General features: G+C 39.0%; 8 protein-coding genes across 8 annotated transcripts; 5 read left to right on the forward strand and 3 right to left on the reverse strand.

Moving 5' to 3' along the window:
* Positions 1–7,097: 7,097 nt before the first annotated feature.
* On the forward strand, positions 7,098–8,753 carry CBG13584 (the record flags this gene model as incomplete). Its single annotated transcript, XM_045236427.1, has 6 exons — positions 7,098–7,197; positions 7,258–7,445; positions 7,497–7,624; positions 8,046–8,134; positions 8,179–8,386; positions 8,504–8,753. The coding sequence occupies 6 exons, from the start codon at positions 7,098–7,100 to the stop codon at positions 8,751–8,753; spliced, it is 963 nt and encodes a 320-aa protein (XP_045095204.1).
* Positions 8,754–10,234: 1,481 nt separating this feature from the next.
* CBG13585 lies at positions 10,235–10,608 on the forward strand (the record flags this gene model as incomplete). The annotated part of the gene is made up of 2 exons (XM_002634993.1): positions 10,235–10,401; positions 10,452–10,608. The coding sequence occupies 2 exons, from the start codon at positions 10,235–10,237 to the stop codon at positions 10,606–10,608; spliced, it is 324 nt and encodes a 107-aa protein (XP_002635039.1).
* Positions 10,609–11,234: 626 nt separating this feature from the next.
* Positions 11,235–12,137, reverse strand: Cbr-pbs-1 (the record flags this gene model as incomplete). Its single annotated transcript, XM_002634994.2, has 5 exons — positions 11,235–11,382; positions 11,432–11,734; positions 11,780–11,911; positions 11,955–12,022; positions 12,069–12,137. The coding sequence occupies 5 exons, from the start codon at positions 12,135–12,137 to the stop codon at positions 11,235–11,237; spliced, it is 720 nt and encodes a 239-aa protein (XP_002635040.2).
* A 632-nt stretch (positions 12,138–12,769) lies between these two features.
* Positions 12,770–13,408, forward strand: CBG13587 (the record flags this gene model as incomplete). Its single annotated transcript, XM_002634995.1, has 2 exons — positions 12,770–12,860; positions 13,053–13,408. 2 exons carry the CDS (start codon positions 12,770–12,772, stop codon positions 13,406–13,408), a joined length of 447 nt encoding a protein of 148 aa, XP_002635041.1.
* Positions 13,409–13,757: 349 nt separating this feature from the next.
* Cbr-rpi-2 lies at positions 13,758–15,996 on the forward strand (the record flags this gene model as incomplete). The annotated part of the gene is made up of 4 exons (XM_045236429.1): positions 13,758–13,885; positions 13,948–14,059; positions 15,168–15,435; positions 15,860–15,996. The coding sequence occupies 4 exons, from the start codon at positions 13,758–13,760 to the stop codon at positions 15,994–15,996; spliced, it is 645 nt and encodes a 214-aa protein (XP_045095205.1).
* A 3,244-nt stretch (positions 15,997–19,240) lies between these two features.
* On the forward strand, positions 19,241–20,644 carry CBG13589 (the record flags this gene model as incomplete). Its single annotated transcript, XM_002634997.1, has 2 exons — positions 19,241–19,292; positions 19,338–20,644. The coding sequence occupies 2 exons, from the start codon at positions 19,241–19,243 to the stop codon at positions 20,642–20,644; spliced, it is 1,359 nt and encodes a 452-aa protein (XP_002635043.1).
* Positions 20,645–20,834: 190 nt separating this feature from the next.
* Positions 20,835–21,579, reverse strand: CBG13590 (the record flags this gene model as incomplete). The annotated part of the gene is made up of 4 exons (XM_002634998.1): positions 20,835–21,056; positions 21,103–21,216; positions 21,265–21,381; positions 21,427–21,579. 4 exons carry the CDS (start codon positions 21,577–21,579, stop codon positions 20,835–20,837), a joined length of 606 nt encoding a protein of 201 aa, XP_002635044.1.
* A 3,619-nt stretch (positions 21,580–25,198) lies between these two features.
* On the reverse strand, positions 25,199–25,420 carry CBG13593 (the record flags this gene model as incomplete). The annotated part of the gene is made up of 1 exon (XM_002634999.1): positions 25,199–25,420. A coding segment is annotated over one exon (222 nt), but the record flags the coding sequence as incomplete, so codon positions are not given.
* Between the last annotated feature and the right edge of the window lie 66 nt (positions 25,421–25,486).

Raw genomic sequence — 25,486 nt, forward strand, 5'->3', positions numbered from 1 at the left:
CTGTAAGGTCATATTTCTCGTTTCTTGTGAAAGATATCAAAAAGTAATCAACTAACAAAATGTTTTTGATATTATGATGATCCTTTTATTAGTTGACAACTTTTTGATATCTTTTACAAGAATCGAGATATACGAAGTTGGCGGTTTGGGTGGCGTTTTATGAACGGTATGTTTACGGTAAAACTTAATTTTTCATGTTTTTAAGGCTTTTCAGCATCTGAAAACTTTCTGAAACAGTTGCAAAAAACGTTTGACACCTGTGGGATTTGAACCCGAGTGGTGAGATCGATAGAGTTCTTATGAAAAATCCCACTGCGCCATTTGAGAAATTTTTGGGAAAAATGCCAGTGGTTTTTAATAGATTCTTTGAGAGTTTTGAGCATTTCTGATTGTAAAACATTAGTTTCCAACTATTTTGAACAAAAAGCCCAGAAAAGGTTATCTAGAAATCCCAAAAATCAAGATAATTAAGGGAGTTCTTGTTTCAAATTCAAGAAAAAAAGAAGAGAAAACTAATTTTATGCATATGTGTCATAAACAGAAAGGAGAAAACTGTGCCTAAAAAAGCAGTGAGGATGAAAAACGAAGATTAGCAAGTTCCCACACCAATGGTTGACTCTTGCCTATGGCAATGTAAATAGTTCAGGCGACAAGAGATTGAGAATCACTCGTTTTTCTTCTAGAATCCACTTACTTCAATTCAGTTAGTTAGAGAGAGAAAAAAAAATTCTAAAACTGTTTTGTGTCGTCTAAAGCTTCTGTTTTTGCTTCTTCTTTGTTTTGCTTTCCCACAAATATCAGTTGGAATCTAATCCCAAAGCCTAAAAGTTTTTTCAGGAATTAATAAGAGAGCTTTTCGGGAGCAACAAATGAAAAAACAGCAAAACAGTAGGGGGTAAAATCAGAATCCGTCATGCGGGAAATGAATGGAAAAACTGAATGAATAAGTCACATTCGTTCCATTTATTCTCAAGATTACAGGAATAAGAAATGTTGAAGAAAAGGAAACAAAAGAAAAAGGGAAAAAGAGTGAATCTCATAAAAAACAGTAATTGTAGATGGAGAGAGCAAAATAATAGACACGGAAGACCACTAGGTCTAAAATTGTCACTACAAATCTATACCTTAAAGGAGGAGTCCGAACAAAAATTGTATTATTTTGAAATAATATAAAAGCAGTAATAGAATTACCCTAACTTTGAGCCAATTTATCTCAGTTGCTCTCATAGATATAGAAAAGTTGTCAACTAATAAAATAGCTATCATAATATCAGTAACATTTGATCAGTTGACAGATTTTTGATATCTTCAATAGGATCAGAGATAATTGAGTTTGAATTTGGCAGTATGTGGGCTCTAGCAACACTTCAAAACCGCGACACTTCGAAACCGGTCACTTCGAAACCGCGGTAATCATGCAAATGGATAAACTTAGGGTTTTCAAATATGCTTTTTCTGATAGTACACATTCTGAAATCTTTGAAAAATTCAAAATTTGCTGTTCTCAAAAGAAAGAAATTCTTGAATTTTTGGATTTTCAGAATGTGTGCTGTTAGAAAAAGCATATTTGAAAACCCTAAAATTGTTTTTGTAGTCTGAAACTTATCCATTCGCCTGTATTACCACGGTTTCGAAATGACTGGTTTCGAAGTGACGCGGAGCCAGAAAACACCCGCGTCAAAACTGAAATTCCTGGGCACCTCCAGAAAAGTGTCGGAAATGAAAACGGAGGATTTTAAGTTTTGTAATTCAAATAAAGAATCGAAAACCTTCTAGAAGTTTCCAGAAAGAACTGAAAAGCGATTTTCAATGTTTTGAAAAATTTGGAATTGCTTCTCTGTTGTTATATGAATCTCAAAATTAATTTTGGTAATAAAGTCCCCCTTTAAACATACATCACTCTCTATATCTTTCTAGACTGACTTTAATCAAAAAATATTCGCTACCTAAAAGCCAAATGAAATTGAATTTTTCTGATTCTCGCGAACTACAAGGTGTTATGTCTATGGAAGCCAGTGCGAGTCAAATTGGATCTTTCGGGGAAAGAGTATGAGGTTTGTAGACAACTAGTTTAGCAAGTTTTCGGGTTAGGCAAAATCTGGAACTCTGGGATTAGGTTTAGGAAAGAAATTTTCAGAAAATTGAAAAATCTACAGAAGGAAAAGGGATGTTTTTCTCCATTAAAGAATGTCCCTGGAGAGTTGGAGCAGAGCATGCACACAAATAATTATCTTACTCCAAGACGGCGCTTTTTGACGTTCGGATTCTGAAGAAAATTTCAGAAAAATGTTTCAGAAAAAAGTTAGAGGAGCACTTTTGATCCTAGCTCAAAGAATGATGATGGACACACGAAAGATCCCAACACCTGACGTCTATTACACCTGTGGCAGTTTGATGGATCTACCGTTGTATGTTTTTGTTTCACATGGTGCAAAAAAAGAAGAATGAACAAGTCAACACAAAAAAGAGAGCACATCCGTACACAAGTTAGTCATTCGGGATTTTTAGATGAAGAATTTCAAATGAGCCAAAGGCTTTGATCATACTGAGAGCTACTTGGAAAATGGACAATAAGAGATCTTATAAGGAGGTCGAGGATTTTTTCTGAGAAGTGAAAAATTTGTTGAGATCCTTTAGACTAAACTTGTGGAAGTGGATCTTGGAAGACATACCGGAAAACGTAGGCAGAAAGGGACAACGGAGTCTATGTAAAACAATTTTATATTATCATTCTTTGTTTCTAATAAGATTTCTTTCCCCCAATTCCCAAGAACAGAAACTTCAACGGAAAAAAATTTATAGGAATATTTTCAGCTGATTGTACGAATCCGTGTGCACATACATATTTCAGCTCACTTTCTCTCTGGTTCTTCCAATATGAGATTACTAGTGCCAATGGCCGCAAAATTAGATCTACACTGCCCACGGTCCGTTGTTTTTTTTCCAGTTGGCGGGGGAATTTTTTCAGTAGAATTTTTTCTTTGAAAATTAAATCGCACGGGTGAGGGAGCACAAAGGAGAACATCATTCAGGAAGAGAAGACAATTTTCGTGGATTTTATCGCTCTCTCGTGGGAATTCCTACATGATAGTAGAAGTGACTTTGAGGATGAACTTTTGAAACTATGTCAGAAGGATCCTGTTAAAAAAGCGAAATTCAAAAGTGGGCGGAGCGTAGGTCCGGCGTCAAAATCCTTAAAAGTGCATTTAAAGGAACATGTGCCCTCGTAATTATTTTCTGGCCTATTTTTTGAGTTTTCGACGAATTTTATCTGTTTTTCGAAGGTTTTCATCGGTCTTTTTGCGGTTTTCCGAATTTTTGTATGAAAAAAATGTACAAAACCGATGAAAATTGTTGAAAAATCGAAAAAAAAGTTTTGCTTTCCATGTCATTTTTCCGATTTATATGAAAAAAGTAAAACATTTAAGGGGCTCATCGGAAAATCGAAAAAAAAAATGGCCAGAGACTGATTGCAAAACATACCATAAACACTCTAATAGAACGCCACCCAAACATTCAACTTGATATTATTTATCTCATTTTCTGTGAAAGGTGTGTAAAAGTGGTCAACTAAGAAAATGTTCATCATAATATCAGCAACATTTTACCAGTTAGCAGTTTTTTAAATATCTTTTGCAGGAAATGAGATACATGAGCTCAAATCGGACGGTTTGGGTGGCCGTCTATTAGAATGATTACGGTATGTGCGCCTTTAAGGATTTCATCGAATTTTCGGGGCACATAATTCGGATTGTACAACAGTGGGGGGTGCAAGTCTTCCAAAGTGATTCAGAGGTGCAAAATCCATAGTTCTGGGGTTTAAAATTCGACCTTTTCAGGTATTTTTACTCTTTAATTGAGGACTTTGTACCTCTGATTTGCTCAGTACCCAAATTACTCCAAAATTATTGTACCCTCCGAATTTTTTGACGATTTTCGGTCACAACGAAATTAGCCTAGAGTAATACTGACTCCGAGACTGATCTTCTGAAACTGAGCCAGAAGGAAGTTGAAAAAGAAAACCTTTATATATAATTGATAACGTCGAGAATAGGAACAAAAAAAGCAGTGGTAACTCAAAGAAAACCGGAGTGGAGGTAGGTGAAAACCGAACAAAAGTAGAAGGGGAAAAACGTAAACTCAAAGGTCCGCACAATTTTATTTCCTGTTTTATGATGACACATCCACTATCTTCTTTCTATCTTTTTTTGTGTGACCCACTTTCTTTAACCAAGTTTATTTTTGTATGCATTTTGCAGAATCTCTTTGAGTTGAAATTCAAAAAATATAGGTGTGGAAAAGGATGTGTCTGGCATGAAAGGAAAAAAGAAACAAAGCAAAGATGGGGAACATGGCATAGGGAAGGATATAAGGGAAAGGGATGAGGATATCAAATTTGACATGGATACACAAAAGAAAAAACACACATGATGTATTCGGAAAGAGGAAGAAGGGAGATAACTCTAGCCCCGCCCCTTCTATTAGAACTACCTCATTCTTTAATCAACCTCTCCACCGGAGACGGAAATGTGTTTCCAGATAGTTAAACACCTACGGACAATTCGGATAAATTGCTTTTTTTGTTGGGTGTAGTTTGATTTGTAGAAGGAGATGTGTGTTTTGGAATTTTCAATTCAAGAATTCTGAATTAGCGTCAAACCTGTAATAGAAATTCCCCTTAACTTTTAACTTTGCGGCAATTTATCCCGGTTCCTGATGAACATATGAAATAGTTGTCAACTGATAAATTGCATATCATAATACCGCAAAAATTTTTTTAGTTGACATCTTTTTGATATTTGTTATAGGAGCCGAGATAATTGAGCTCCAACTTGGTGGAGCCTGTATTAGACAGGTCCCTATACACTGTCTAGTTTGCGCTCAATTATCTCAATTCCTAAGCAAGGCTTCACAAACATGTCAACTAACAAAACACTTCTGATATTATCATAAACATTTTACCAGTTGACACATTTTTGATATCTCTTATAGGAGCCGAGATAATGGAGCTCCAACTTGTGGGGGCATGAAATACGGTAGTCGTATCTTGGAGCACTTCCTGTTTTTTCCTGGGAAGAACAGTTAAAGATAAAGTATTCCTGGATAAAGGAAATGACATGAAAAAGCGGGAAAAACGGGAATTAATTTTATTCGTCAAATTAAAAGTATAAGAGATTGGGAAGTAAAACTGGAAGAGGAAAGGATCAAAAAGGGAAAGAAGCAAGAAGAGAGGACGGGAGGAGAGAAGGCTCTAGATTAAATTTCGTGAAGAAAAGAATAGGGGAAAAGTTGTAAACCAAGTAACAATTGTATTTGAGAAGAGGCACGCAGAGCTAAATCGATGACGTTTCGTATCAGAAATTTCTCTACTCACTTTTTTTGAAATTAGATACTACGAGGGAAACTGATACGAGTCAAGGTTTCAAGAGATCCTATTGTTGTCTGAAGATCATCAAAAGACTTTTACTACGAGGTAGAAAAAAAATATACTTCTGGGTACCTTGATAATGATTTTGATGCCAAAATGGTTCTGAATGCATGTCTGGAATAAGGATATCATTCTATACACAGCTGAGCCACCGGACGGCCACCATACGGCCGTTAGCCGTTGTTTTCCGGAATTAAACTCACAGTTAGACCAGAGAAGCTCAGACAAACACGACCGCTTTGTCAAAGATTGAGCTCAATTATCTCGATTCCTATGCAAGATACCAAAAATGTGTCAACTGATAAAACACTTCTGATATTATGGTAAACAATTTATCAGTTGACCACTTTTTCTATCGTTGACAGAAACCGAGATAAAATGGCTCAAAGTTGAAAGTTTGAATCTTGTCATCACCTCATCGAAACATGTAGTGACTATTCGGTTCAGCTTGAAATGCAGAGGTTCCTTGTTGCCTTTCAAATTGTAATGTTTCTTCGTTTCGATGGTATCGCCTTTATGGTTTTGTCAAGGTGAAAATGTGTAATTCGAACAGTTCGTCCGAAATGAAAGACGATTTCTAACCGAAATTTCGGAGTATGATGAATTTGAGGGTTACTGTAATAAGTCGGAGTTCAGTCATGTATTCATCTCTGAAATCGGATTTCTTCTTGGTTTAGTTCTCTCTTATATAGATTACTATACAACACAACTTTCTATAACTTTCTATAAGATTCACTTTTGCTTTTGGATCTATTTCACTATTGCCTATTTCTTATACTAGACCAAATACAATATCTTTAATCCCAGTTTTTTTTCTCCTGTAATAGATATCGGAAAATTATGAACTTAAACAATTTTCTTTATAATGTCCTGAAGTTTTTTGTTCAGAGAAGTTTAATACCGTATTTTCTTTAATAGAAGCCCACCTAATCATCAGATTTGAGCTCAATTATCTGGATTATAGTGAAAGATATCAAAACTTAGTCAACTGATGAATTCTTTATCATAATAGCACCAATGCTTTATCAGCTAACACATTTCTTATATCGCTGACAGGAATCGAGATAAATTAGTTCAAGCTGGACCGTTTAGGGACACTTCTAATGCAGGTCTCTCTCTCTCTCTCTCTCTCTCTCTCTCTCTCTCTCTCTCTCTATCATTAATTTTAGAGGGTTAAAAACGGTAATTAAACTTTCCTAATTTTTTTTCCTATGCTACAGATGCTTCTAAAAACTGATGCAGCAACCAGGAATTATACGGTAAGCCTAAATCTATTTTTAAAAAAAACTTCTACTTTCTAATCAGATATTAGTAATCACAAAACTATAATTTTCGAAAAATCAATGATTTTTCGGATCGGAAGTTCGTTTAGAACCTGAAGAGTCTTCGTCAAGATCACAATCTTGAACGGGATAGTGGAAAACAAGCGCGAGGCCCACACCGCGTACCGATGCCTAACGAAGAAGAGGAATAGAGACATTCTACTCTCCACGTCTTCCATCTTCTTCTTCTCTTTTTCGTCTTCCTCTTGTTTAAAAATCATCACAAAAAGTCTCTCATCTCTTTGGAATTTTAAGTTTCAGACAGCAAGACGTTATCCTGGATTAACAGCAACTGTACCCCATGTAAGATAGGTTTACTTCTTCAAAATTCACGAAAAGATTTCCAGATGCTGGTTTCCAGACGGATACCAATACTAGCCTATCTCTTCTTGGCATCTCTTCTTGCTCTTCTCGCGTTCAAATTTCATTTGTCCACACGCTCAGACGGTGGGGTCTTTGAAGATGGTATTTTCAAAGGAAGATGTTAAAAATATTATATGATTTCAGAAGATGATCCGACACCTTTCGATTTTGCATTAAATTTCTTAGTGAAGCCTGAAAGTGAAACTAGTCCGAACGTTTTGGTACTAGTGACAACAACACCATCAGAAGTTCGGATGAGAGATCAGGTTAGAAGATCATGGGCAAATTATACAAGTCAAACTGTTCGTGTCGAGTTCTTGATGGGAATCCCTGTAAGTCTTTTGCTCCTCAAAATATTTTGTGTATCTGAAATCGATTTTCAGACCAAGGAGCAACTTCCAGCGATACAAAAAGAGAGTGATGTCTACAATGATATGATAATAGCAGATGTGATTGAAGGATACTATAGTTTAGCTGCAAAGACAATGGCAATGCTTCTCTATAAAACTCGGTAGTTGTTTTGGAGTTTCAATTTCCGTAAAACCTGTAATAGAAGGGCCCCCTAATTTTCAAATTTGAGCCTATTTATCTTGCTTCATGTAAAAGATCTAAAAAAGTTGTCAACTGATAAATTGTTTCTTATAAAATCAGAAGTGTTTTGTCAGTCGCCACATTTTGGATATCTTGCATAGGAAATGAGATAATTGAGCCTGAACTTGATAGTGTGTGGGTAATAGAAGGACCCTCACACTGTCAAGTTGGAGATAATTTATCTCGGCTCCTATGCAAGATATCAAAAATGTGTCAACTAATAAAATGCTTGCGATATTATGATAAAAATTTTGTCAGTTAAAAACTTTTTGATATCTTCAACAGGGAATGAGAAAAATCGGTTCAAAGTTAAAAGTAATAAAAAACAAAGATTTTTTCAGGTATTACCCAGATGCAAAGTGTCTCGTCAAGGCCGATGTTGATAACGTTTTGATACTACGAAACTATGAGAGATTGTGTGAAGAAGCTGGTGGGTTATTCCTTATCTACTTCTGAATATTTCCGGCGTTTCAGTCGGACCAGTGATTCTGGGCAAATGTGATGTTCCTCGAAGTGTATTACGAAATACTACAAAATGGGCGGTACCAGAGTTTGTATACTCGGAGCCTGTGTATCCAACATATTGTTCCACTGGCACATACGTCTTGGCTGGAAAAACAGTCCCACAACGACTAATTAAAGAAGCGATGAGGAGCCCGTTTTCCAGTTCACTGAATTTCAGGTTTAGCAAAACTTATGGGCTTATTCAGCTAGGTAAAAAAGACCTAGTATGTTACGTAGCTAATTAATCCCATTTCTATTAGAATGAAAACGAAAAACAATTTTTCAAAAATTCCAGAAAACTCTCTGAAGACGTCATATTCACTGGAATCCTTGCCGAGAAGGCCGGTGTACGACGTCGTCATATCAATGGTCTCTCATTTTTCGAAATGCCGGAATTTTTCTGTCGGAACGGTTTTAAGACAACGTACAGTACGCATTTGTTGAATGATAAGAATCCGGTGAAGAACTTTTATAAATTGATGAAGATCGAAGGAGTCATGTGCAAATGGTGGGATCCATATGGAGTACGGAGGTGGTATAATTGAACTGTAGACTGTGTTTGAATTAATGGGTCTTTTTTACGGGTCTGTTTTTTCCTTTTTTTTTTTGTTTTTTGACAATAAAAATTTGCTACTTTTGTTCGTTTTTGTTAAGTGAGCAATGAGAGGACATTGTTTGAAAACTCGAGGCTTTGTCGAAGATCAGGCAACGACAACTACCGTAACCCACATAACTCCTTCAGACGAAGTGATAGAAAAAAGTTGTCTACTACAAAAATGTATCTCTATTTTTGCTCAAAACACCTTGAGCATTTCAGTACTCAGATGTAGTTACTCGAAGTTTGATTCTGCTAGAAAGAGATAATGATGGACACATTTTTGAATAGAAATTTCGAGACACCCACACAACCAAATTACACTCTTAACATTTAAAACATTTACTTGATTCATTCAAAATATATTAAAACAAAAAAGAAGTATTCTGACTTTTCCTAATCCACCCATATCATTTGAAGTCGCGGTTCTTAGATCGTTCATAACTCGGCTCATTGTACACCCTAGAAGCTGAAATTAGTCTCAAACGTAATCATTTTTAACCTTTTGTCCATTTCCGTCGAAAAAAACCAAGAAAATATCTAAACTCTCCGAAATCGTATTTTTTTCTGAAAACGCATTTCCTCAGTTTGCCTTCCCCCGATTTCAAGAAAGAAAAGTGGGCGGAGTCTACTCACACGCAAAGTATAGTGGCCGGCGCGAACCCGGGAAGTGTCGGCTGCTTCGAGGCAACGCGCGCGCTTGACGCTATCTGTTGTGTTTAAATTTATGAACTGTTCTGCAACGGAAAATCGAGGGAAATTGCTGAAAATTGATGGACTGACACTTTGAAATACGGAAAATCCGAAAATCTGCTTTTGAATATGAAAAAGTGCTTGAAAAGTTTGGAAATTTTGGTATAAAAGTAGTCAATTAGAACATTTTCGCGCCGAAGGGGCAACAGAACCGAAGGTTTGAAGAACCGGAGGCGCTGGCACAAGCATGTAGCAGATACAAACAGCTGGTACAGGCTGGAATGGAACGTCTTTGAAAAGTATGGAAAATTTGGTGGAAAAGTTATTAATTCGAAAAATGGTGTTAACTTTTAGAGCATCTTCCTTGTCCCTAATAAGTTTTCGAAATTCGCTTTTTTGTTCTTCCTCTTGTCTCCTAATAGCAGCTTTTCGTTACGTTCTCTTTCTTCTTCTTCTTTCACTAAAAGAGCCCCGCCTACTTTTTGTGTCTCTCGTCGTTCGTCGTCCAGTCCTTCTCCTGGAAATTGACACAGCGGAGCGCATCCGACCGAAGGGTTGCCCCGCGTCGGCGCTCAATTATGAAACGTCAACCGGATAGTTGTTGGGGGAAAAGTTTGGTCGGGTTGCCTTCTTTCCAGAACCTTCTCTCTTTTATTGTTTTTCCTTTTTTTAGCTAATTTTCTCATCGTGTTTTTTAGGAATTTTTCAAATTCATAAGCATCTCCTTCCACCGTAACCATGAGCCATTTGCTGCTCTTCTTGCTTATCATCTATCAAATTAGGACCGTACTCCCTTGTGCACCGCCCGGATTTGTTCAGTCGAATGACCCCTCTCAAGTTGGTGCTCGATGTTCGGACCTTATCTTGTACCCCGTGTCAGCTGTAGATCAAACTGATCAATATAGGTAATCATTCCTCCGATAAAATTTATTTTCAAAAAAATTTTCTTTTAAAGATTCGACTATAGCGACGTCTCGTTTGGAAACACACATGCTCAAGGGGCAACGGTTGCTATAACATGCACAACGGGAGGACAAGCCGCCACCGTTGAAGGATATGACCAGGCAAGTCGGGAGGAGGGTTGCCTAGGGACATTCTCCGATTTCGTATAGTGGTCAAGAACTTTCCATTATTCATTTGCTTTACAGCAACGAGCGTCCATCTCGGCTGCTCCATCACTACTGGCTACGTGCACCAATGTTGGAGGATCACAGTACACTTGGACGATTCTGGGCAGAATTTTGCAGTTCGTCGATTGCCGCTTCTAACCTGTATTTTTAAACCTTCCTCAGATCTTAACATTATCGAGCTTTCCCCTTTTGCAATAGTCTTTCATTTCTTTCTAATCTATTCAATTCGAAAAACTAGGTATGAAAGTTGAATTTGTCCATAACTGATACACGTGTCACCACCCATTTTTTAACTGTTTATGGACTGCTATCTGTGTTAATTACTTTCTATAATAAATATTCTACTACGTTCTACATGGCTAGTTTCCATGAAAAGACCGGTCGGGGCTTCCTAGCCAGCTAGCCGTCCCGACGCAATTATGCGGCGCGCTCAGGTGCACTTTGAAAGTTTCCAAAAGCGTGACGAGATTGATGACCAGTGATTCATGGGAGTGGAAAAGAGTGGTAATTTTTTATGAATATTGAGGGAAATCGAATAACTTAGCACAAATAATACATTAGAACCGGAGCGGTAAAAACGATTGGAGATGAATCGGCGGACGGGGGACTTAGAGCACTTGCTCAATGTGTGGTGGGAATGAGAGATGTGGAGTTGGTGTCTGCACGAATGGGAATCCTGGTTTGTCTGGACGGAAAAGCTCGAACTTGGATCCAGTCTTGTCAATGACAGCAAGACGGACGACTCCTCCAGATGATCTGAAATTGAGTAATTTTATATTGGGAAGGCATCAAAAAAGTAACTAACCCATCACGGAATGTAGCGAGACCGACAGCTTGCTTGACAATAGCCTTGCACTCTTCAAGAGTCAAATCTGGTCTCCACTGACTGTCGAGGAATCCTTGCACAAATGTGGATCCAGATCCAGAAGCAGTTGAACGTTGGCGAGAGACAAATCCACCAATCGGGATAGCGTAGACTTGTCCTCCAAGCTCGCTGTCCCATCCAGCGACGAGAACAGAAGCAGAAAGTTGTTCTCGGTAGTTGTAAAGGAACTGACGGAAGATTTGACTAGAGCGGTAGATCGTCACTGGCTTGTTCTCAGTCATACTGAAATTCGGAGGTGAAAACTATGCGGATTAGATATCAACGTACGTGTAGACGTCAATATGATACTTGGCGATGTCGGCGATGGCTTGAGTGTCAGCTGCAGATCCTGAACGGCACACAACCATGTTATCGGTGATTGGAGTGATCTTGTTAGTCGCACGGGAAGTGATGAACGATCTAAAGACATTTTTTAATAACAACAAATTCCAATAATTAGTACCCAGCACTAGTTCTCGAGTCGGTTCCAACAACAACTCCTCCGTTGTATTCCATTGCGATCAAAGTGGTCTGAAATAATACGATTTTTCGTTTCGTAAATTAATCAATTTCTCACTCCAGTGCTGATCTCATCTTGGGGGTAGAATCCAAGAGCCGGAATGGCCTTGCGTTTCTCGTCTCGCATAGTATCCATGTTCTGTAAAACCATTATTCGCTAAACAAAATTAAGCATTTAAAAGCGTCAATTCTGTACAAAAAGTGACACATTGAAATTCTGGCATCTATCGCTTCTTGCAAACGAAAGTTTTCGAAATAGGCAACACTTGCCAGGTTTAAATCGAAATTTAGTGAAAAAAGGTTCCGAAAGCTTCGATATTTCGTATTTTTATGATTTTTCATGTTATTTTGATTGAATATCGCAATTTAAAAGCAAAAAAGACGATTTGAAAGCTTTGTCATCAGAGCGAAATGGTGACAAAAAAGTCGTTTGAATTGGCGCTCTATCGTAGCGCCTGCACATCTAACTTTCTTGGCACTCAGCCAACATTCGATTTTGGGATGCGTTCAACGTGTTCTTGCCGGCTTCTCTTGGATTTTCTTCGATTTTCTTCATCCGAACATGCTTGTTTTTGCAAAAACCGGTTAAATTAACTAGTTTTTCGTGTATTTATGAGAAGTTTAGCTATTCTTCGACTTTTTGCATGCTGGAAATAGGATTATTCTCGGAAAAATAACAGAGTCTTCTTCATCTTCGCTTTCTTTGTTTTTTTCTCAATTTTTTGTAGCTCTTTCAACACTACTGTATTTTTTTCAGCAATGTCCGACCAAAGCTGCTACAAGTGCCAGCAACCTGGCCACATCTCTCGCAATTGCCCACAGCGCGACCAAGACAGTGGACGTAGAGGAGGTGGAGTGGTGTTGTATTGGGGGTGTTGAGTTGATTTAGGTAAATACATTATCTCTAAATTTCTTACCAACTTAACATTTCTTTTGGAGGTTCTAGAGGAGAGGATGTGAAGAGTAATGTGTTTCATGGCGGAGTTTAGGGGATGGACGTTTAGTATTGGTTTTTTCATAATTCATATTTCGTTGTTTTCAGGTGGATCCGTGTGCTACAACTGTCAAGAGACTGGACACTTCTCGCGCGATTGCCCAAAGGGAGGATCTCAACGCGGAGGAGGTGGCGGCGGCGGTGGATCGTGCTACAACTGTGGAGGACGTGGACACTTCTCCCGTGATTGTCCATCTGCCAGAGATGATGGAGGCAGCAGAAGCTACGGAGGTGGTCGTGGAGGAGGCCGTGGAGGTTACGGAGGACAGAAGTGCTATAACTGTGGCCGTAACGGACACATCTCTCGCGAATGCACTGAGAGCGGATCGGCTGAGGAGAAACGCTGCTACAACTGCCAGGAGACCGGACACATCTCTCGTGAATGCCCAACCCAAAACAATTGAATAATTTCTCCCGTTAATTCTCTGATTCCATTTTTTTTGTCACTCGAAATCATATATTCAACTTGAGTTCGCCCCTCGTTCTCTATTGTGTAACCCCACACTTCTGCATCTCAAATATATGTTCATATATGTGAATGCTGGTTGTTATCCTCCTTCTTCTCTTATTCCCTGAACCTCTTAATATTGGGCGAAAGAAGTAATAAATTGTTGATTAAAGTCACACGGCTCTTCTTTGAAATCGGAAGCGCACGCGCTCGAGTCACCATAGCAACCGGGCGACGAGGCAGCATGAAGCAGCAGCCACTCGCGCGCTCCCCTTCTTTACCTCGCATTCAAGATTTGCTCCGCGATGAGCTGCTGCTTCTCGAAAAAGCTATTCAGTCGGCGTTCGCACCGCGAAGACCGTTATAAGGTCGAAGAAGCGAACGGTGAACCGAAACCAGCAGAAGGTACTGGTGAGGCTCCAAAGTATTCGTGGTGAGTTTCTAGAAGTTAGGCTTCGATCTGGTCTCATCGTTGTGTGACGTCATAATTTTCAGGGAACGTCGTGAAAAGGCGAATCCAGAGGATTACACTGTGAAGGATGTGAAGGACAAGACTGTTAGAAAAGTCGGAAAAGATGGAGGACCTCTGGAAATTGACAATTGTCAGGTTAGTCGAATTTAAAGGCACATTGACGGTCCTCAGCGGAGTTTTTTTGAATGAGTGTGCTTTTTGCATGTTTCGCTTTGAAGTTTCAGTGGTTTTTTAATCAACTTTCCTCTGATTCTCATTAATTTTCAATCGAATTTTCAAAAAGCAGCCAAAAACATGTCTAAACACAATTAATTGACAAGCTACGGTATCGAAGACGTATGCATTTCGTTGTAAAAACCGTAGCTGGTTTCGCCGAAGCTCCGATAGGCCATTTAATAGAATTTCGCCAGCAAGGTTCATCGGCATAACATTATAGTATAAGATTACTATTAGGTTGTTCGAAAAGTAATGCGCGTTTAGTGCGATCTACCTCGACTTCCAGCTATCTTTGTTGTTGATCTTTGAGTATGCGTTGTGGTCGAAAATGATGGAGAAAACCCCCTTGATCAATCTTATCGTGTTTCAGTTTTGCATGAAGTTAAAATGAATCAAAAAACGCGCATTACTTTTTGAATAACCTAATATTCTGAGCTTAGGAAGATTAACTTTAAAGCATCTCTGTTTTTTATTGAATGAAGGGCTAAAAAGAAACTAAGACATGACGTCATCTTACGGCTTGAGTAATCCAGTGGGAAATTTGTATCGTGTGACTAAAAATCCGTGGGCGAAGACAAATCTATGATGTGTTCAGGACTCAGCAATCCTCTTCCTTCACACATCTCACAAGTCATGATCGACAATTGTAGTCGTTGCACAATTGTTCTAGGCCCATGCCAAGGCAGTGTCTTCTTGCGTGACTCATCGAACTGCACAATTTTCACTCCATGTCAGCAATTGAGAACTCGCGACTGCAAAAGCATTCGTATTGGAATCTTGTGTCCAACTGAACCGATTATCGAGAATTCAAGTGACATCCGCTTCTTTCATTTAGCAATGAGATATCCCCAATTGAAAGATCAAATGCATTCTGTTGGGCTTCGTCCGTTCACCAACCACATCAATTCTGTCCACGACTTCACTCCAGCTGCTCCGAATGGAAAAGGAAACTTCCTCATTTTCTCTGACAATGTCAATTTGGTATAGGAATTTTTTCAGGTCATTAAAACTTTTATATACATTTTAGTCTTCCGGCCAAGAAGAGATACTAAAAGTGAACACTGTGATTTTGAAGCCGTCTCCAGCGGACTTCATTCCTCGCTTCTCCGAAATCAAAGACAATGATCCAACCTATGCTTACATCTGTGGAAAATCAGAACCAGTTGACGAGTTGGGTGACTCGGCTATCGAGTTGTTGCACTGTGTCTACAAGGCTAAAATGGAAGTCATGTCTTCGTATGATGTGGAAGTCAAAACTGTCGATCCCAAGCTTATTTCATTTGCCGGGAACGCAGGTAAATATGTTTAGGGATGTACAGTAACGGGCGCTAACTTTAACTTTTAACTTTCAACCACTTTATCTCGGTTCCTGGCGAATATATCGAAAATTTGTTAACTGACAAAATATTTTTGATGTTATGATCAACATTTTGAAAGTTGATCCCTTTTTGATCAGGTATTTGCGGATCTCTGAAAGACATCTGTTTTTTCATCAAACTGTCTACTTTGAGCCTACAAATCTCGTTTTCGGTAAAAGATATAAAAAGTTGTCAACTGACAAAATGTTTTTGATATTATAATAAACATTTTGTCAGTTGACCACTTTTTCATATCTCTCACAGGAGCCGAAATAAATTTGCTAAAACTTGATAATGTAGGGACCCCTTTTATTACATGTTCTACGGTTACTGTATGTATATATTTTCCAAAAATTTTCAGAGAGAGTCATCATCCTCGAACTATCAGGTGACCTGCTCCAACTCGAGTATGATCTGGATATGGGAGTTATCCAGCAGGACGAGATGGAGCAATTCCAAAAGCTTCTCATTCACTTGAACTCGAAGAAAAGTGGCTGATAATTTCCTTAAAAAATATCGCACGGTCTCAAAATCTCTGTCTCAAACCCTCCATGTTTTCTTCTCCTGTCCCAACAAAATGTTTTTTTTCTGTACTTTTTTGTCATTTCGAGAAGAATGACCTCTCTTCTCTCAACTCATTCAATTATTTATTCTATGTGATCTCTCTCTCTCTCTCTCTCTCTTCTTTCTCCTCTTTCTTTTTTCCTAACCTTCATCTACAAATTGACCGTCGCGAATGAAAAAACTGCAAATATTTGGTGTGTCCTTCAATTTTCGGAATCTATTCTGAATTTCTATTTTCCATGGAACTGGTTCGTTCTATGGTCATAGTCTGGTAGAATTTGATTTTGGGCATTTTAGAAACATTGGAATGGTAATCTGACGTAATGGCTTATCATTTGAAAAAGAAGGAAGTTTGGATGGAAGTTTTGACACAGAATCTCGAAATCGAAAATCAACGACAAGTTTACTTGTCGGTTTTCATTAGAAACGTTTCAAGACAATTTGTGTAATCACCAAAAAAAAACTGGTGATGGTTTCCCTATCTCGAAAGGTTGTGTATCCACAAACGCTAGTTTTCTTATCACAAACGCTAGTTTTCTTATCTATTAGATCCTTCGGGCTATAGGCAAGACGGGAAAAAAAACAACCCGGAAATTACGATAGTATAACATTGACCTGGTTTCAAAGAAGGTCACAGTGATAAAAAAGGGTTTATTGTTCTTTAGAAATGTCTTTGAATGGGAATATTGAATGTCTTCAGATACAGAAAAACGATTTAAACTAATATTATAATAAACTAACTACTTTTAATATTATAATAAACTAAATTTTAATATTATAATAAACTAACTACTCTAAAAACAGCTGAGCCGCCGGACGTCCGCCATACGGCCGTTGGGCGGCTAAGAAGTCTCAATCAAGTGGTAAAACGTTTATCATAATATTAGTGACATTTTATCAGTTGGCAACTTTTTGATATCTTTCACAGGAACTAAGAGGGTTAGCATTCTAATAGAACGTCCAAACAAACTGTCAACTTTGAACCTATATATCTCGTTTCCTGTGAAAGGTATTTAAAAGTAGTCAACTGGCAAAATGTTTTTGATATTATAATAAATTTTTGTCAGTTGATTACTTTTTGATATCTGTTACAGAAACCGGGTATGTGGGCTCAAAGTTGACGGTTCGGGTACCACTCTATAAGCGTGTTTACGGTATTCTGGTTCCTGTAGTAGGAAGATCTGTAATATATATTTTAAATATAGATAATTGAATATAAATTCTAACAATAAGTTTCTGATATTAGGATAAAAATTAAAAAAAAATCACTTTTTGATAAAGCTTACAGAGTCTGGCACACCGATAATACTCTAATAGAACGTCTACTCAAACCATCAACTTTAAGCAGTCATAAGTTGTTTCCGGTAAATGATACTAAAAAATAATCAAGCGGTAAAATGTTTATCATAATATTAGTGACATTTTATCAGCTGACAACTTTTTGATATCTTTTACAGGAACTAAGATAAACAGGCTCAAAGTTGAAAGTATAGAATTTCTTGAGCTATTTACAGAAGATACTTTTGTCAAGACAGAGATCAACAATTGGAATCTGCCTGTTTTTTTGTATCAATCACTTTCCGTTTCATTTACTTGACCCTCGTCCATCATCGTGTCTATCAAAACCCAAGTTGCTGCCCTTCCCGCGCAAACAAAAACTTCCAACACACTTTTTTCAATGTTCTCAAGTCAAAAGAGAGTGTGTAACATCTCTAATGACCGTTTTGAGTACACTTGTTGTCATTGTCCAAGCCTAATTGTCCAAACCTTTGTCTCTCTGGAAAAAAAGAAACGGTACAGTAATAGTGTCCATCGCTGGTTTTCTATCTCTTTTCTTTTTTGTTAGGGGCAACGGAACTTTAAACTGTGATACGTTCCAAAAGAGAAGGAAAAGGAAGGATACTCAAGAAAAGGGATACTATCATATTTAACGACGAATCGAACTGAAGAACCGAAAGCGATGATTGATCTGATCTAAAGTCATTCTCGACTTCGGCAAACTGTTTTAAACGTCATTTGGGTGTAAGATAGCAAATTAAAGTGGCTATTCGGATGACCTGAAGAACTAAAATCACGAGAGAGAGAGTGTTGTTGGAAAAATTACATGGGCTATTAGAAAACAATTAGCCATTGGCTGCCTTTTCAGGGTCAAAGAATTGGTGGAAACATCACGAACGTTTTAGAAAAGTACTTGAATTGAATATGTCAAAAATCGGAATAACAATTAAATACATACAAAAAATTGCATTCAGTTTGCAGGAATATGGAAGGATACTACCGTAAACCTAACTTTTAACTTTCAGCTAGTTCATCTCAGTTCATGTCAGAGATATCAGAAAATTGTAAACTGACAAAGCACTTCTGATGTTATAATAAACAATTTATCAGTTGACAACTTTTTTCTATCTTTTACAGAAAATAAGATATAAGGGATCAAAGTTGAAGGTGTGGAACTCGTTCCATCAGTTAACAGCAAACTTTACATTTTCAAAATCCTAAAAATAACCTCAAACTTTTTGAGTTTGCCTAAACAGTTCAAAGAGTATTAAACAAAAATAGAGCTTCATTTTTGTAGTTGACACTTTTCAGATAGAAATTCAACGAAGCGAGATATGCCCCGTGGAAGATGAGCAACCTAGATAACCCCATTGTACCTAGTAACAAACCACAAAATCCATCATCTTTGATGTCTACGGATGTATTCGCTGTGCATATTATCTCTTTCTTTAACTATCATCAAATCACAGTAACAAACTGTGGCCCTGACAAATTCCTAGTGTTCTGGCGTCAACAAATGTTGTCATCCTTCTACTGTTTGAAAGAACCGAATCGTTTTTTATCGGTGTCCACTCTCCTTTAACGAGAGAATCTTCTCGAACTTATCACAATCTTCTTACCACATCTTGATGTATGCGTCTCGAATGTCTCCCGGCAGTCTCATAGAAAAAAAACGGTTGGGCGGAGCCTGACGTACGTGTATGGTCTTACTCGGGGCTGCTGGAATCGCCCTCTTCTGAAGAAATACAACTAGCGAGACAAAAAGCGGTCTAGCTAGTTTACACACTATTTCACCCTTTTTGCTTCCTACCATGAACTTAGGTTTGGGTATAAATGCGGTTGGGTTTACCGGTAGAACCACTGGAGAGTCGCCTAGCGTCCATCAGCAAAAAGAACAATCATGAAGGTGTTTGTCTTTCTTTCCATCATCGCCCTCGCTTCTTCTCGCTACGGTAAGATCATAATTCAATGGTTTCACATTATATAAAATATTTCAGTCGTGAAGAGAAACGCTTACGGAGATGAGCAAGTAACCCCAGCTCCAGCTGCACCAGTTGCCGCCGAAGCCCCAGTTGAGCAAGCCCCAGTTGCCGTCCCAGCCCCAGCTCCAGCCGCCGCTCCAGCTCCAGACTGTGGATCCGCTGCCCCAGCCCCAGCCGCCCCAGCTGCCACCGACTCCGGATACAGAAGCAAGAGAAACGCCTACGGAGACGAGCAAGTTACCCCAGCTCCAGCCGCTCCAGTCGCTTCCGAGGCTCCAGTTGAGGAGGCTCCAGTTGCCGTTCCAGCCCCAGCCGCTGCTCCAGCCCCAGACTGCGGAGCCGCCGCTCCAGCTCCAGCTGCCCCAGCTGCCGCTTCTGGATACAGAAACAAGAGAAACGCTTACGGAGACGAACAAGTCACCCCAGCTCCAGCCGCCCCAGCCCCAGCCGAGGCTCCAGTTGAGCAAGCTCCAGTTGCCGTTCCAGCCCCAGCTCCAGCTGCTGCCCCAGCCCCAGACTGTGGATCCGCAGCTCCAGCCCCAGCTGCCCCAGCCGCCACTGACTCCGGATACAGAAGCAAGAGAAACGCTTACGGAGACGAACAAGTCACCCCAGCTCCAGCCGCCCCAGCCCCAGCCGAGGCTCCAGTTGAGCAAGCTCCAGTCGCCGTCCCAGCCCCAGCTGCTGCTCCAGCTCCAGACTGCGGAGCCGCCGCTCCAGCTCCAGCTGCCCCAGCTGCCGCTTCTGGATACAGAAACAAGAGAAACGCCTACGGAGATGAGCAAGTGACCCCAGCCCCAGCTGCCCCAGCCGCCTCCGAAGCCCCAGTCGAGCAAGCCCCAGTCGCCGTTCCAGCTCCAGCACCAGCCGCCGCTCCAGCTCCAGACTGTGGATCCGCTGCCCCAGCACCAGCCGCTCCAGCTGCCACCGACTCCGGATACAGAAGCAAAAGAAACGCCTACGGAGACGAGCAAGTCACCCCAGCTCCAGCCGCTGCCCCAGCCCCAGCCGAGGCTCCAGTTGAGCAAGCTCCAGTCGCCGTCCCAGCCCCAGCTGCTGCTCCAGCTCCAGACTGCGGAGCCGCCGCTCCAGCTCCAGCTGCCCCAGCTGCCGCCTCTGGATACAGAAACAAGAGAAACGCCTACGGAGATGAGCAAGTGACTCCAGCCCCAGCCGCTCCAGCCGCCTCTGAGGCTCCAGTTGAGCAAGCTCCAGTTGCCGTCCCAGCCCCAGCTCCAGCCGCCGCTCCAGCTCCAGACTGCGGATCCGCTGCTCCAGCCCCAGCCGCCCCAGCTGCCACCGACTCCGGATACAGATCTTGAACACTTTCCCATCCATCTTTCAAATCTCAGCGAACTGCCAGTCAATTTTTCATCAGGAATTAATAAGTAAAGAAGTAGATTGCTTTTTCTATATCTTCGCCAAATAAAAATTTTAAAATCTATTCCTTATTTTAGTGTAGTATATTAAAAGAATACAATTAATGTCAGAATAATGAAAAAATAACAATTATCAGGATGATTCCACTCGCACCCTTGTTTGAAAGGCTTTCATCAAATACTGTTGATATGAGGGAGTTTGAACAATCAAAACTACCGTACCAGGAATTGGTGCAGCCACAAAAATATTATAAAGAAACATAGTGATTCCAATAGAATCATATTCTGGAACCACAAAATATTGAACACAAGTGAAGAATGGATAAAAAATAAAAGTCACCAATTTGATCAAAATCTGAAAGTCATTGTTTTAGTAAGCGAGATTCATGGAGGTACCGTACTTCCTGAAGAATGTTTTTCAGCACTTTTAAATGATATTTTTGCATTGAAGCACTCATGGAATTGACCCGAATTCGCACTTCAAGAAATATCAAAACACTCAGGCACATATAACACTGAAAACTTCAAATTTTGAATAATTATTTCAGAAAATTTGAACAAACCGTAATCAATCCACCAGATATTACAATACAACTGAATATACTAAACCGCATAACTTTTTTATCTGAAAATATCAACAGACTGTTTTCTTTTGGTACGTTTCCGTATTTTGGGTATCTCTGAAATTTTCAAATTTGTTTTTTTTTTTGAAAGTGGACAGTTACATATTCAATGTAAGCATTTGTGATTTCAACTGGCTTTCTTAGAATTTCAAACATGTAAATAACTGTGATAGTACATGCTATGTATGACAGAACACATCCTATCCAATAAGTTCGAGTGGATACATCCAAGAATGAGTTTCTCCTAACAACCATTCGAAAACGGATCACTAGCGTACCAAATAAAGACCATAGAAAACTGACAATCTGGATTACCCAAATTTGCTGCAACGTGGATTATTCAGAAGCTTGTAGAACACTTACCGTAAAACCTGTAATATAAGGGCCCCTACAAAGTAACGCTAAAGCTCAGTTATTTCATTTCGTATGAAAGATTTCAAAAAGGTATCAACTGATAAAATGTTTGTGATATTATGATAAACAGTTTATTAGTTGACAGCTTCTCTATATCTTTGATAGGAACCAAGATAAATTGGCTCGAAGTTAAAAGCTAGGGGCCCTTCTATTCTAGGTTTTACGGTAGCTTACAATAAGCAAAATTAGGTCAACGTATTTTCTCAATACGCCATAAAATATAAATGCTGGAAACGGCAACAAGGGAACAATACACATTAGGAAGCCAAATTGGAATTGAGCGGAACATAGCAATACCTGGAACGATAGGTCCTGGTCTGAGATCAGTCTCCAAAAGAGCAGGTAATAGCTTACACGAGAAGACACTAAAGCTATTTTATAGGGAGTTGTCTCTTTTTTCGATTTGGTTATAATTAGAAAAACAGCGAATGAATTGACTAAAACCGAACAAAATGTGATCAAAATTCCAAAAGCAATAGAACTATCCCTGTTTAGATTTTCTAGAGTAATGAATGTAGAATTCACAAATGTTAGGTTAACATCTATATTATTCATATAGAATATTTGCAGCGATTTGTTGCTCAGCTTCCGGATAACTCGGGAAAAAGGGGAAGTTGATGTGTGACGTTTGTTTGTTGAATAATTTGATAAAGAAAGCAGGAAGGAAATTTATGTGTCGTCTAGTGTAGTTTTTCGTCGATATAATTGAGGGTTTTGGACGAAAAAAAAAGGCTGTTATTACCCTGAAAACCAGATAAGAAAGGCTCTACAATAATTGTATAACGATGATTATGGTAAACGCAGCAAAACCAGAGAGAAGGAAATACCATAAACACTCTAATAGAATACCACTCAAACCGTCAACTTTAACCATATATATCTCGGTTCCTGTAAAAGCTATCAACAAGTGGTCAAGTGATAAAATATTTTTTAAGTTACGATGAACATTTTGTCAGTTGACAACTTTTTGAAATGTTTAACAGGGGGCTAAGATAAATTGGCTGAAAGTTGATGGATTGGGAATCGTTCTATCTGTTTACGGCGCACTTTACATTTTCAACGAATACAAAACAGCTTCAAACTTTTTGGACTTGCCAGAAAATTTGAGAGGGTACTGAACAAAAATAGAGATACATTTTTGTAATTGACACTTTTCAGATGGGAATTCAAAGAAGAGATATGCTCCGTGGAGGTTGAGCAACCCTGGTTTACAGATTTGGAGTCCTTCTATCTGTTTACGGCGCACTTTACATTTTCGAACCCCTACAAAACAGCCTCAAACTTTTTGGATTTGTTTGAAACTCTAAGATGGTATTGAACAAAAATAGAGCTTCATTTTTGGTAGTTGACACTTTTCAGATGGGAGTTCAAAGAAGCGAGATATGCTCCGTGGAGGTTGAGCAATCTAGATAACCCCATTGTACCTAGTAACAAACCACAAAATCCATCATCTTTGATGTCTACGGATGTATTCGCTGTGCATATTATCTCTTTCTTTAACTATCATCAAATCACAGTAACAAACTGTGGCCCTGACAAATTCCTAGTGTTCTGGCGACAAGAGATGGGCTTCCGGAAGTCAAAGTAAAGCCCAGTCAGCATAATTGAGAGCTTTGGTATAAAAAACGGATGTTATTATCTTGAAAACCAGATATCGAGCCTTCTTTATTTCAAATAAATAAAAAATAAGAGATCAAATTAACTTCCGGAATCACCAATGGTATATTCATGAGGGCCAGTTCTTGTTTTCTTTCTGCAAAAAGGAGAAAAACAGACTCTAACACAATAAGAGAGCTGGATTCCTTTGAACAAACAGGCGGAAAAGAAACGGAACACTAGATATTATGATCTTGTAGACATAGTGGTCATGACATTGCAAAAAATATACAAAAGGGCTTCTCCACCCACCGGCCAACCCTGTCATTCAGTTCATTTTCTGAAGAATATGGCTTCCTCGTTGCTCTCCTATATTCTCATTTTGTCGCTATTCGTGTACCTATGTGGTGCAAAAAGTGCTGGAGATGGTGAGTAATCAGAATCCCTTATCACTTCTGACTAAACAATTTTTCAGTGGAAATCGTCGGCCCATGTGTTAACAGTCACTGCCCACATACCTACGAATGCTTGAGGAATGAGTGTGTCAGAGATAGACGTAAGTTCACATAAATCTTAAAACCTGTAATAGGAAACCCTGCAAACTTGTAGGTTTGAGCTAATTTATCTCGGTTTCTGTTAAAAAATACAGAAAAGTTGTTAACTAATAAATTGTATATCATAATAGTACAAACATTTTATCAGTTGACACTTTTCCGATATCTCTAATAGGACCCGAGATAATTGAGCTCAAACTTGATAGTGTGAGGGCTCTTCTGTTACAGGTTTTACGGTATTACTCTAGTCTGAAGACATTGTGGCTGAAAATACATTTAAAAGGCGCATCGTCGGTCCAGTAGCGGAAAAGCAAAGTTTCTTTTTTGAATAAGTGCATGCGCCTTTAAAACCGTACCTCACAATCACTTCATTGAGGCCCATTTTTGGCTGCTGCTTTCCAATTTGATAAGGAAATTCAGCTAAGTTTTCATGAGAATCGAAGAAGAAATAAACAAAAAAAAAGCGAAAAATCTGGGTAAAACAGGCAAACATTTAACAATTTTGGGATACGGTATTAAAGGCGCATGCACTTTTTCAGAAAAACTTTTTTTTCCGAAATTCTTTTGTATTTTAAACATTGCTATCATCTTTGTCTTGTTGTCTGCTTCAAAACGAGCTCAAACACGACCAGGCTCCGCCCACTTTGAATTTATAACTTCGGCACGCGACGCGACTGAGCCTTGTCGTGTTTAGGCTGATTTTGAAGCTCGGAACTTTCTGAAATTGAAAAAAAAAGTTATCTCAAATTTCAGCAAAAGCCCGCCCTGGAACTGTCTCCATTGGACCTTGCATCAACACTCAATGTCCAGTTGGCCACTTCTGTTTGAATCAAGAGAACCAATGTTATCCATCGAAATAAATACAGATTTTTCAATTTAAATAAATTTCTAATTTATTGATATGGTTTCGCAGTTTATTCGGATCTATTTGGGTGGATGATGAGAGACCGGAGAGCAGAGTGCACAATGAAACGAGGAGTAACCAAAAATTAGTCGGAAAGAAATACGATTAGAATGGGGTGGGGTTTCAACGATGGTGGTGAGAGGCGTAGTGTAAACAATAGATGTAACAACTTCAACCAAAATATTTGATATGACTAAAAAACGTTCCCCCGGAGACAATACTCAATGGAATCAAAATGTTAGGAAAGGAATACAAAATAGTGGCCATCACAATGATCGGAACAAAAAAAAAATCATAATTTGGTTTGTATAGGATGGGAAGAGAAGTCAAAAACCCGGGACAATTGCAACAAAACGGGGAAAATATACCAAAAAAAGAAAGAAACAGAGATTGCAATCTTTTAAAACTAAGAAGATGAAGAATATGACGACGTGGTTGATGATGAATCGCTGCTCGCAGCAAATGAGGTCGTCGATTTTTTAATAGATTCTAGAAAACGAGAAGTTCCGCGTTTCAAACGACCTTTTTGTTCGCGAATTGCCGATGAAGCGCGATTCACAAAAGAGTCGATCGTTGAGCGGAAATTGGTAGAAGATGATGTTGTGGAGTGGATTGATGAGCATTCGGGCTGAAAGAAGACTTATAATAAAATGTGATGGGATATAGTTTTCTAGGATATGTCTCGTCCTCGAGG

Source organism: Caenorhabditis briggsae (genome assembly GCF_000004555.2).
Source record: "Caenorhabditis briggsae complete genome, chrIV, whole genome shotgun sequence".
NCBI classification, from domain to species: Eukaryota; Metazoa; Nematoda; class Chromadorea; order Rhabditida; family Rhabditidae; genus Caenorhabditis; species Caenorhabditis briggsae.